The sequence below is a fragment of the Sceloporus undulatus genome, chromosome 3 (genome assembly GCF_019175285.1).
Source record: "Sceloporus undulatus isolate JIND9_A2432 ecotype Alabama chromosome 3, SceUnd_v1.1, whole genome shotgun sequence".
Taxonomy (NCBI): Eukaryota; Metazoa; Chordata; class Lepidosauria; order Squamata; family Phrynosomatidae; genus Sceloporus; species Sceloporus undulatus.
Window position 1 is genome coordinate 27,608,656 of NC_056524.1, and position 13,402 is coordinate 27,622,057.

Here is a 13,402-nt window from a genome sequence, read left to right on the forward strand (position 1 = left end):
AGCAAAATGGTGTCCCTTATAAAAAATGGAACATCAAGGTAAATTTATACTTTTTTGGAATATTTTCAAACCGTGTATGCTTGAATCCGTGTATAAAAAATCCGTGTATAAGAAGGGCCGACTGTACTACAATCAAGTCATGTTAGATGGACTGAATACAGGATAGGCAGGGCTAGTTATTTCTTTAAGAAGATGAGCACTGATAAATCAGATGAACAGATTAAAAATACAGTGTTAATCTTGTTTCTGTTTTGCCAAATGTCTTGCTTCCCAGTCATCACAAATGCAAGCGGTCTAGACAGAATGTGATAAGTTGCCTGTGCCCACAGATTTGTATCTTTCCCTTTGTGAAATAGAAAGTTGAGCTGCTTGTATTAAATTCATTTTTTTTCAACTTGAAATGGATCTGATAAGTAGTGTAGGGTGTGAGTGAAGCTGAAGATACTACAGTATACATCTGGGAAAAGAAGTTAAACTCTTTGGATATATGTCCTTAAAAGTGATCTTTCAGATGAAGTCATTTTTTGTTAAACATATGAGAAATATATGATATTCCCTTTACATTATCCCCTTTACATTATTACAAATATTCCAGTAAAATAATTTCCCCATAAAGTTTTGAATGTATTTGAATAAAACATTTTAACTAAATGGCTGACATCACTTAGAAATATAAGAAAATTGGACTTTTCCCAAGAAATCCACATCACTAGTTTTAATCTCAGAATGTGGTATCTTTTAGCACAAATTCTTGGGTGGATCTTCAACAGAGATAGGACAGTGTTATGAAACCCAGAAAAAATAGCCAGGACATGCTTTGCTACCCATGGTCCTTATGCTGTTGTACCTGCTTTATATGACTGGGATGCATCAGTCTTAACACCCACTTCCATCCTCCATCAATGGAAATGGATATTGTAGACAAAGCCCGTGCTTTCACTGAACTTAGGGCATTGATTTAGAATCTCCTATACTTTTTGAGATATTGTAAGGATGTTATTCTTAGTAGACCATCACTTCACATTTTAAAGTATTTTGCAGTATCATTGCAGATGTGGAAGATGCTCTAACCAGGCATGATTTTGTTGTCATTTCAGTGATTAATCTATTGTGGCATAGAATATATTGCCCTCAATAGGAATCGTTGTACTAGCAAAGAAGTATTGTACTTACTGTCAATTTGCTTGCAAGTGTGTTGTTCTCAGACAAACTGGGAACCAATTGTTTGCTTAATCTGATTCATTTTTACCCCTTAAAGATTCCTGGATATCCCAGTCAGCTTCATTTCCAAGGAATCAAAAACAACCAGGTGTGGATTCTCTGTCACCAGTGGCATCCCTTCCGAAGCAAGTCTTCCAGCCTCCTGCACAACAGCAACCTTCTAAGCAGGTGAAAGTCACATGTGCTAACTGCAAAAAACCTTTGCAGAAGGGACAGACTGCATATCAGCGGAAAGGATCCGTCCATCTCTTTTGTTCCACTACTTGCCTTTCATCATTCTCACATAAGCCAGCTCCAAAGAAACTCTGTGTTATGTGCAAAAAGTAAGTAGGCTATCTTTTACTATTTGATCTATGTCAGTAAAATTACTGAAATGCTTCTTTTACTGTTTAGGACATGAATAACTGCATTGCCATCCATAATTGTATTGTGAACTTCTAGACCCGTATGCATTTCTGCTTGGCATTAGCTTGGATAGGTTGTAATGGTGAAAACGGTGATAACCTTGGTGAACAATATTCATGCTTGCAAGCTTCCTCTTTCTTACTGTAATCAAACCCATAGCTTGGCTTCAAAACAAAATTGAAATCCATTGCTTAAACCATGGCTTTCAGTTTTGTTTGGGACACAAACTGTGTTTTGACCTTGGCAAAAGAAAAAAGTATGCAAGCCGTTCACAACAGGCAAACCATGATTTGGCTATTATGTTTTTATTAGATCATTATTTGTAGAGTCAAGTTGTAAAACACATTTTCCCCCTCTTTAAATAATTACTCCTTTCTATGTATAGTATAATTCTGAACAAAGCTAGAAGATTGTAAAGAGGGAGAAACTTACTATTATTATTTGCATTTTGGTCAGAATTCTCTTTCTCACATTTCTGGTAAAACTAACTTAAGCAAAAGTTTTAACTGCAGTTTTATGGACACATAAGCCAGAAGACTCATTTTAAAGAAGGGGAGGGAGGGAGGGGGGAGGGAGGGGAAAATATAAAGTTGGGGAGAACTGTGGAAAACACGAATGCAATTTTTCAACCTGCTGCTGCAAATGTTTTAAGTAAGCACTGTTGGAAGTGAGTGCCCTGTATGGTGACAACTCTGGTTATGATATGATAGTGATAGTGTTTAAATCAGATGTTTCTTAAATATTAAGAATGCTGCCATACCAGTTTTTACTAACTTTTATTATTTCAATTACCCATCAAAACAATAATTACCTATCTAGTCTAGTATATGTTAGATGGTTAGATTGCCTGATTGTTAATTCTTTGAGTGTGTTTGTGGTTCTGAAACTTGCATAAATCTTTTGGGAGGAGATTTTACATTTACAGAGAGAATCTAGTACATGCCTGCTGTTCTTTTAGCTATCTGTTCTGTGAACAGAACTGTGATCCTATATTTTTGAATGCTGCCTTAGACCGACATAGGAAAGATTGCAGCCGGCTGCAGTAAACAATTGTAGACATGTATTATAGCCGGCACTGAATTGATAATCAATATGCAACATTTCCAGATTAGAGCCTGGCCATGGGATTGTGTCATCCCTCTGCTTTCTTATTTTCTTTTAAATGCTGAACCCTGATCACTCCCAGGAGAGCAACAGGATGCTGTGTGTGATAGACACACAGTATCCATAAACACTACCGTATTTTCCAGTGTATAAAGATGACTTTTTGACCCTCTAAAATTGGGTCAAAAGTTGGGGGTTGTCTTATACGTTGGGGTAAGCCGGGCAACAAGAGAGCCCTGTGACCTGGCACACTTACTTGGCCTGTTCTGTGCTGCCGCCGCCGCCCTCCTATTGCTGGCTGCCGGCTTCTCAGGCCTCCGGAGGCCTTTGGAAGCCGGCATGCGTGCGCAAGGCTGGCTGCAGGCTTCACAGGAAAAGGGATAGTCTTATATGGTGAGTATATCCTAAACTCTATATTTTTTCTACAAAAGTTGGGGGTTGTTTTATAAGCTGGAAAATATGGTAATCTATATTGTTTTGCTCAAGCAACAGAGATGTAGCCTGTATAGCTACACAATTGAGGTACAGTAAACTAATCTTATTGGCTCAGAGAGATGATGATAGGTGTGTACTACAGACTAATGGCCATCCTGATTATTGAAGTGAAAAACATGGGAGGAATGGAGGTCTCTCTGAAGGGAGCTCATAGAGACAGGCTCTGTAGGGGCTGATGTTAATGAACTTTATACTGGCCGAGGAAAATTGTGATACAGATATGTAGCATGGGAGGGGGAGGGATAACATTTTGGAAAAGTGGACACTATTAAGTGTTACTATTTAAACTAGTTTTAGTTGTGTGTTAGCTGCTCTGAACACTGTTTTTCAGTGAAAGGTGGGACAAAAACATTGCAATAATAAACATTATTAAGAATCATAAAAAAGGCTAAAACAATGATACTGCCCAAAGTAACAAGAGCTGAATGAAAAGGATAGTCTTAATAGGGCCAAAGATTAGGAGATGAAACAAAGATTAAAAATACCTTTTGTTAAATCAAAGAGAGAAAGTTCCTGTTGTAATTCTGACATAAGTGCATTCAGCACTTTGGGAACAACACAAGAGAAAGTTTCTTCATGCATGCTTTTCAAAAGGGTCTATGCCAGTGGCAGTGTTCTCAGCAAAGTCTCTCCTGTTCATCTTAAGAACCAGTCTATTTCATAAAAAGACTGGAAGTAACCAAGTCCAATGCTGTTCAGGATTTTAAATGTTTTATTAAGTGTGAAAAGCAATTGGCAACCAACGAAGGCCTTTGCATACTAAAGTAATATGAACCTGATTCTGATGCACACATTATTTGTCCAGCCACATTTTATGCCAATTAAAGTGGATGCATTTCAGAGATAGCCCCTTATAGAGAAATGGTAGTAATCTACTATAGGAAAAGGTGATAATGACAATAGGAGGAGATGACAATCTTGGATATGGAATGATTCTATCAAGGAAATTAAGACCTTGAATTTCCAACATGAGCAAGCCTGTTGATGTCAGGGTCTCTTGGAAGCTTGTCATTCATAGGATCACCATAATTCAAAGATGGCTTGATTACATATAACAACAACAGACATGCTGTAACTAAGCCAGAGGAAAGTGTGGTAGGCCCAAGTGCCAATTTTTCGTTATAATAAAATTTTTTATTTATTTTATTTATATACCGCCCTTCTATAAAATCAGGGCGGTGAACAACAGGAATAAGAATACAATTATACAGAACCCAATAAAATACATTAAAAACAATTCAATAAAAGTAATAAAAATAACATGTCGGCAAAACAATGCTGACATGGGGGGGGGGGGAAGAATTACTGGTCAGGGTAAGCTTGTTCAAATAAATGGGTTTTTAACCCCTTCCTGAATTGAGGTAGGGAAGTGGCTGAGCGGAGCTCAAAGGGCAGCGCGTTCCAGAGGTTGGGGGCTGAGATGGAAAAAGCCCTCCTAGAGGTGGAGTTATATTTCACCTCTGGAACTCTTAACAATAGCTGCCCTGAAGATTGAAGTGCGCGGGGCGGATTGTACGGAGAGAGGCGGTCCTCCAGGTACCCTGGGCCCAAGCCATTTAGGGCTTTATAGGTAATTACCAACACCTTGTATTGCGCCCGGAAGCGAATAGGCAGCCAATGTAAGTCTTTGAGGACTGGAGTTATATGACTGGCCCTGGCAGTGCCAGTGACCAGACGGGCTGCCATATTCTGCACAAGTTGCAGCTTCCGGGTATGGTACAAGGGTTGCCCCATGTAGAGCGCATTGCAGAAATCCAAACGAGAGGTTACCAGGGCGTGTACAACAGTTTCAAGGTCTCCCCGGTCGAGGTAGGGACGCAGCTGGCGTATCAGCCGAAGCTGATAACAGGTGCTCCTGACCGTCGCATCCACCTGAGATGTAAGGTGGAGCGACGAGTCCAGGAGCACCCCCAAGCTGCGTACAGAGTCCTTCACGGAAAGCGTGATTCCGTTCAGGACAGGTGGAACCACCGCCAGCCCCGGACCGGGGGAACCTATCACCAGTACTTCCGTCTTCTCTGGATTCAGGCTGAGTCTGTTGTCCCTCATCCAGCCCATTACCGACTCCAGACAGGCCACGAGAGGAGAGACGCCAATCCCGGTCACTGCATCAGTCGGAGACATAGAGAAGACTATTTGGGTGTCATCAGCGTACTGATAACACCGCGCCCCATGTCTCCGGATGATCTCTCCCAGCGGTTTCATGTAAATGTTAAAAAGCATGGGAGACAGAATGGCTCCTTGAGGGACCCCAGATGTAAGGGCCCTCTCATCGGAGCGCACGTCTCCCAGCTGCACCATCTGGGACCTCCCGGAGAGGTAGGATCGGAACCACTGGAGCGCAGTGCCCCCGATTCCCACCTCCGCCAGGCGCCCCAGAAGGATACCATGGTCTATGGTATCGAAAGCCGCTGAGATGTCCAAGAGCACTAACAGGGACACGCTTCCCCTGTCCATTCCCAGACGGAGATCGTTCCCTCAGATTCCATAAATGCTGCATGGACTGTAAAAAATTAGGGGTGGCTGCCCCAAGTTTTAACCACCCTGGGCTAAGACATAGATGCCAAAATAGACTGACTTAGGAAAGATTGCAGCCGGCTGCAGTAAACAATTGTAGATATGTATTAAAGCCAGCACTGAATTGATAATCAGTATCATCCAGATTAAGCTGTTAAGGATAGGTGGGATGCAAAAGTAAAAGGTGACAGAAATAGACTTGTGCATAGGGACAAGGAGAACTACTGTAATAAGGCTGAGAAATAGGGGGGGGAAAGGAAGAACAAGAGTTCCACAAGATCTGGGAAATCAAAGGGAAATTTAAACCAAGAGTGGGGATATTCTATGATTAGCAGGGGAACACATTACAAGTAGAAATAGTAGTAGTAGGGATAAAAAGACAATGGAAGCAATACCTGGAAGAAATGTACAAAAAAGATGAAAGGATGACAGATTCATTCAAGGAAGAGCTATGTGAGGATAAACCTCTGATTTTAAAAAATTAAGTGCAAGCTACACTCAGAGCACTTGGAAGGACTAAATCACCAAGAACACATGGCTTTCCCAAAAGAGCTCTTTTGGTGTACAGAGACATAATCTACTCTAGTTCTAACTAAAATCAGGCAGTAGATATGGATAGCAATAACCACAGATAGAATACACTCAATATACATTCCAGTCCACAAGAAAGGGGAAACCAGAAATTGCAGTAACCACAGTACCATTGTTTTAATTTCCCCTGCAATCAAAGTGAAGCTCAAAATTCTACCACAAAGACTTTACTATATACGGAGCACAAAATACCAGCTGTCCAAGCTGGGTGTAGGAAAGGAGGAGGCAAGAAGGATCATATTACAAACATAAATTGGGTACACTGGAGAACACATCAAAGAATTTCAAAAGCAAATCAGCCTGTGCTTTATAGTTTATCGCAAAGCCTTTGCACAGATCATGAAAAACTATGGCTTTAAAAAGAGAGTGTGCCACATATGAACATATCATATGTAAAGCAGGATTAGACTCGGAGGAAGGAAGCATGAAAATGGGAGCAAGGAACATCAACAATTTAAGATATGCAGATCATACAAAATTCCTAGGATAAAATAGTGAACTTGGAACATTTACTGAAGAAAAGTCAATAACGGAAGTGCAAAGGCAAGTTTACAGTTGAGGATTAAGAAAACAAAAATAATGACAAATGATGCTTTATGTAACTTTAATGTATATATGGTGACCCCATCTATGTATGGCAATTCCACCAGTGAGAGACCTCCAAGTCACCCTAATCAGTAGGTCTTGCAGATTCAGGGCTGTGGCTTCCTTGATTTAATCTGTCCATCTCGAATATGGTCTTCCTCTTTTCCTATTCCTTTCTACCTTAATAAACCTTCTATCAAGTCATGTTTTCTCATGATGTGGCCAAAGTATGACATTCTCAGATTTATCATTTTGGCCTTTAGGGAGAGTTGAGACTTGATTTACTCTAGTATGCATTTATTTGTCTTTTTAGCTGTCCTCCGTAACCATAGGACTGTTCTCCCTGTAGCCAGCCCTAGTTAATAGTCCTGCTGTAGTTTTTTGGACCAGCTGAAGTGTCTGAATATTCTTGAAAGGCCGCCCCCATTGAGTGTGTTACAGTAGTCCAAACCAGTTGAAAAGTGACCCCTGTTACTTGGTCAAGGGAATGCTTCTTTATCAGTGCGTCCTTTAAGCAAGAAGGAATAACTGCCTTCTGCAATCAGGCATTAATTGTCTTGGTTAACCATAGCACAAGTCTGGCTTTTGCTGTTTAATCATCCAGAAAGGGCAAGTGTCAGGTAAACAGTGGCTAGCCCTTATTTTCTACATATTCAATGTATATTGCTGAGTTCTGCAAGCTGAAAGAAATTGGATTCGTACACAAGTTGGCAAACATGTTTCAAAGACACATTTACCTCAGTTGCCTCAGTATTGGAGTTTTTGGGCTGCCATTTTGACTTCTGTTTATATACTCTGGTTTAATTTGTAACTCATATTTTATTTTAGAAAATATAAGTGAAGGATATCTTGATAAATAATATCAAGTGTTTTCCTCTCTTTATTTGATGAATTAGCACATCAAATGCGGACTTGAGTTCAAGTGATATAAATATGGAAATACAAGAGTTTTTAGTGTTGTAATATCTGTGAATATGAAATTAGTTGCTAAATACTCAGATGCCATTCCTGTTTTTAGAGACATAACAACGATGAAAGGTACCATTGTTGCTCAGGTTGATTCAAGTGAGTCCTTCCAGGAGTTTTGCAGTACATCTTGCTTGTCCTTCTATGAAGAAAAACAGAATCCTACGAAGGGAATCTTGAATAAGTCAAGATGCACTATCTGTGGTAAACTAACAGAGGTTTGTTTGCTCCCCCTCTTTATGCAGTAAAACAATATTATCACTATTATTCACTTGGGAGACCCCAATATATCTCTATTTTACCTTATTATTTTCATAGATTTATATGATTTATGGTAGTTAAACTAGATGCATATAAAATGTTGTTGATATACTGATATTCAGTATATGATCTTTAATTTTTGCACTGACCATACAGATTCTCGTGCCTGATATTAGCAAAATTTGAAATACCTGACTTACTTCTTCAGGTTCCTTGGGTGAATGTCTATGCTACAGTCATCATTGAGATGAATTTATTTAGATTATTATTTATTTTGACTAATCATTATACAATTCAGAGACAGAAATATAACTTGCAAATTAATTTGTTCCATAGATATTACTTTCAAAAAAAGGAATCGTTAAAAATTAAGATAACTTTTTTCCATTTATGGAACAAAGCTTCAAGCTTTATTAAATGTATGTGGTTATTGACTCAGATAATATAAAACAGCTTATCCTTTGGCATGTGGCTTTTTATAGTAAAATTCTTTGTTTGACTCTTTAGATACGTCATGAGGTTAGCTTTAAAAACATGACCCATAAGCTGTGTAGTGACCACTGCTTCAACCGATATCGTATGGCAAATGGTTTAATCATGAATTGCTGTGAGCATTGTGGGGAATACCTGCCCAGTAAAGGTGCAGCAAACAACATCCTTATGGTTGATGGGGAGCCGAAAAGATTCTGTTGCCAAAGCTGCGTTAGTGAATACAAGCAGGTAACTCTTCTGCCATTTTCATTTAGTTAATAGCATATGTTAAATTCTTTAGCTAGGTTGTACTGAAACCTCTATAGACAAAAGTGGTGTACATTTAGGATAGTCTAGAAGAATATTTCTTGTTAAGTGAAGGTAAAACTGAAGATCTACAGACACTCCATGTTTGTTGAGGTAATACTACCACAGTTTACCATGGCCTGGCTTTACTGATTAGGAGTCATGGCATGTTTCTCTGGACAATAAAACTAGATTTCTTGCTTCATCTTTACATAAAGGGCAACAACTGTTTTCTTAGAAGTTTCTAATTTTTTTTGAAACCATGGGGGAAAAAAACAAAGAAAAACCTGCCCACAGAGTTTGCCTCCCTGTATAACTATCTCTTTGAGAATCTTGAAAATGAATGTGCTGGGACAAATTGGTTAGTGTGAACCCCTGTCCCATATGTCAAATAAAACTAATATAAGTGTATAAAACTAGGTTGTCACAACTTTTTACAGCAGGCTCTCAGAGAGAAAATATAACGATCAGTATTTCAAATAGCAAATTTTGTATTTTAATTTTTTATCCTACTTTCCTCCAAGCAGCTAATTGTGGCTTGTTTTTTATTTATTCCCATAATAACCCTGGGACAGAATTTAAGCTGATTGAAACTAACTGGACCAATGTGCCTCCAATCAAATTGTCTCTGATTTATCCCACTCACTATAGAACCCCATGCCTATATGTTGTGTCTTTCCCAAGGTGTTCCCTTGACCTTCAGGATAGGTTTTTCAGAAGGATGACTGCAAAGTAGAGGATGGGGTGAGAATTTCTCTTTGATCACCATCCTTGTGTGTACTCTGCATTGATACAGTAATGTGGGTCTAGACCAGTGTTTTATTTCACCAAAGCATTTTTAGATTATTCCAGTTTGTATGGAAGAATTTACTGTTCTTTTCTTTGAATAAGTAATTGCAGCAGGTTTTTTTTAAAACTATAGAGACAATTATTTTATACTGAATGAAAGATATTATTTTTGTTTTAACTAGTCCTGTTCTGAATATTAAAATGCTATTTATTTATTTTATAATATGGAAATGGCACTTCTAGAAACGTAACATGGGCCTTGTTGTTTTATTACACAGCAATACAAAAGGGGCAATATAGGTTATTCAAGATACTAAAAATGATAGGCATACACTGAAGCCACGGAGAAACTTGGAGAAGCCTTGAATAAGATTTCATGAAGGAACCCAAAAGATACAAGAATAACATGGGATTTCCCCACACAACCAATAATGCATTGCTGAAATTCCAAGTGAACATGGAATTGTGGTCAAATGACAACTCTGTATTTCATGTTTATTGTGACATGTACATTTCTTCACTTGTATAGAAGCTTTGTTCTATTCTGACATATCATTCTCTTATGTTTTTGGGAGGCTTAAGGTGGTGTGATATTTGTTTAGAACATTCTTAAATTCATACTCGATTTCTAAGCAGTGATAGGAGCATTTAAGATAGCAACATAAACATTTAGCAGGTTGAGGGTTTGGATATTTACATACATGCAAAACATAAAACTGAGTGAATCCCTCTACCATTTAGGAAGTAATGACTATAGAGCACAACTATGGCCTCTCTCTCATTGTTGCCCTTTGACTGAGTAACCAAAATTTTGTTTAGCTGTTATCTGCAGTAGGAGACCCCATTGTGCATCCTTTAGTGAAATCTAGAAGTTTGACTCCTTAGGACTGCTGACTAGTCTGCTTGTTTTCTCAGAACAGCAGGCATGTGCAGCTGTGAGGAAAGGCCAAGGGTATTGGATCTTACTGTGGAAGATACTCACAGGCCTCCTATTGCAGCTTTCAGCACATTACTGTGTACCTGGCTTTATATACAGTTTGCTAGGTTCCACTGATGGCAAGCATGTAGGTTTGCTGTTGATATTCCTTCCCATATGTAGGGAAAAGGTGGATTGTGCTACTGGATTGTAAATGGCATTTTATTGATTGATCTAAAGTTCTTGAATTAAAAAAATGGGAAATTGGTGCCTTGGCTTTAAATTCTTAGTTTAGTATGACTGATAAATAAATGGCTCTTTGGGCCTATATAATCATAACCTAAATACTATTTTTGATGCTAATGTAGGAGGATCTACATTATGCTAATGTAATACATAATCATCATAGACCTTGTTTAGCATTCTATGCAATAGTTGTAGTAGTCTGTTTTTGAAATTATTATAAAGGAATGTAAATGAATTGCATCTTAAGCCACGCTTTTAGTCTTTTTACTTTAAAAATCAATACATCTATATGCTAGACTAGTTAAAATTATGTTATTCATATTGTTAAAATAAATTTGTTTAAATACCTTACCAGAATATTAGAAATACACTCACTGGATATATAATCTGTTTTGAAACGTTTGGCTCAGAACTGAAGTTAAATAGAGTTCCACTTAAACACTCTAGGTTATAAAAAATTGCTGCTTTTGCTTTTTGCTAATATATGAGTTGTATGTAGTAGGAAAAAACAGAACTGATACACACAATAATTGTACCTACCTACTTAACGTTTGCTAATAAATACATTTTCACAAATAACTTTTTTGAAGTAGTTGCTTGAGTTACATTTCACTTTGGTCATTAGTATCTTCTTCATGTATAGTTTTATTCTTGGTAGCATTTATAAACACAGAATAGTGTATTTTTAACTTGGCAGTGCTTAAAACCTGCTTTTCTAGAACACTGTTCTAGTTTTCATGTTCTTTATGGACTGCCATGTTTTCCTGCTTTATGGCTTCCATATGGGAAAATGCTTTTGAACTCTTCTAAACTAAAGCATATCTCCTTTCTTGGTATGATGGCTGTACTGCAGAGAAAATAGCACTATGTAGCCAGTAGGTTTGCAAGTGCTTCATGTTGGTGACATTTTTCTCAGCAGTGTGGAAGGTTTGCCTTCCACACCTATTTGCTGCACAGCAATTTCTCTTTCTCTTCACCTCTTGATTTCAGCATTATTGTATTAAAATGGAGCAGAATTTTAAATTGCTTCTATCACAATATTAGTTCTAGAAACTGTTGCAGGATGTTTTCTGTTTGTACTTGCAGGGGGTATCTGAAAGTGCACTAATCCACAGATGAGAACCTAGGAAACTGTCTTATATTGAGTCAGACCATTGAGCCATGTAGCTTAATACAATTTTATTTATTTATTTTATTTTATTTCAAGGATTTATATCCTGCCTTTCTTCCACAATGGGATTCAAGGTGGATATTGTGACCGTACATTGCGGGGTGTTTCCCATTGTGTTGTTCATTCTTCTTTTAAACCAGGGAATGTATTCCAGTTAAAGGACTTTATCTGGAAAGAAAACTAGTAATACGTGACTCATGAGTTCTGTAGTAGTAAAGCCTTTTCTTCTTGAATCAAAATATTGGTTCTCTGTTTTTGGGGAGCTAATTTGAATAGTCTGGCATTGGTGTTAAAAAAATCCAAAAACAAAAGTAAGAAATGACTAACATAAGCCAGATTACATAGGTTAATGCAGAAGAGTTTTAAGAATGTATGAAATAAAATGTGAGAAAATTAAAGATTGAATCAGTTATCTAGTGGCTGGTGGGATAGAAAGCATTAATAAAATATAATTAAAACTTCTAGAGTTGGTTGATGTTCAAGTCAACATTTGGTACTTGACTAGTGGGCAAGTGCGTGTCTTGACTTGTCCATTATTACTCAATTATTGTTGTTGGAGAGTTTTTTTCTCTTTTCTTAAATCTCTTTTACTGTTTGAAGGTCCAGGAACCTACCAATTCTGGCAGTTACTCAAGGAAAATGACAAACAAACAAACAGCTTCATTTATATACAGCTTCATAGTGAACTAACAGTGTCTAAGCGGTTTACAACTGTAACCTGTCTCCCATGAGATTTTTAAAGCTTCCAAGTCAAAGGCTGACCTGAGTTTTAAAAGTGGTACTAAAGAGAAAATGTCTTTGGTTTTCCTCTTTATGGTATTAAACAAATGTGTGCTAACTTCTTAGGAACAAACAGCATCCAGAGAAAGAAAGAAAAGAAGGGTGGAGGGACAGATGAACCTGTCCTTACCCTAAGAGGTAAGGTGGAGATTTCTGATAGGAGTTTGTCTACAGAACAAACACGCCAAGTGCAGACTGCTTCCTCAGCCTTCAGGTTCAAAAGTAGCAGAAACATGGTAGATAGAGAGGGGAAGATAGAGACAGTGTCTAAAATGTTGGTATTTCTGTGTTCCAAATTACCAGGTAATTAGGGGCATTGGGTTGATGGGCAACTTCTCCCAAGTTCAAAGTTCCTAGATATGCCATGAAAGTGGTCTTAAGATGATTCAGTGTGGCATGCTTGATACAATGAGAGGCAGGTAATGTGTATCTTGGCTGAATACATTTTTGTTACCCAAATATCATATTTCTTATCTGTATGCATATCATTGAGGGGTACTTGGGTTTATCCATGCTATACTATTGCTGTATAAATGCCAAAATGTGCTACTTTTCCCCTGACCTCTTTGTGTGATACT

At 38.0% G+C, this 13,402-nt stretch overlaps 1 protein-coding gene across 8 annotated transcripts in view; it reads left to right on the top strand.

Annotated features, from left to right (window-relative positions):
* Positions 1-13,402, top strand: part of ZMYM2 (zinc finger MYM-type containing 2) — a 112,862-nt gene that overhangs the window by 25,595 nt on the left and 73,865 nt on the right. For 7 of the 8 annotated variants that reach the window (XM_042459377.1, XM_042459381.1, XM_042459375.1 and 4 more), the window contains 3 exons: positions 1,259-1,544; positions 7,937-8,102; positions 8,653-8,865. In XM_042459377.1, coding sequence (XP_042315311.1) covers positions 1,259-1,544; positions 7,937-8,102; positions 8,653-8,865 — 665 coding nt within the window. Of the gene's footprint in view, positions 1-1,258; positions 1,549-7,936; positions 8,103-8,652; positions 8,866-13,402 lie in introns of those variants that run through there. The other variant, XM_042459382.1, reaches the window with a different exon arrangement.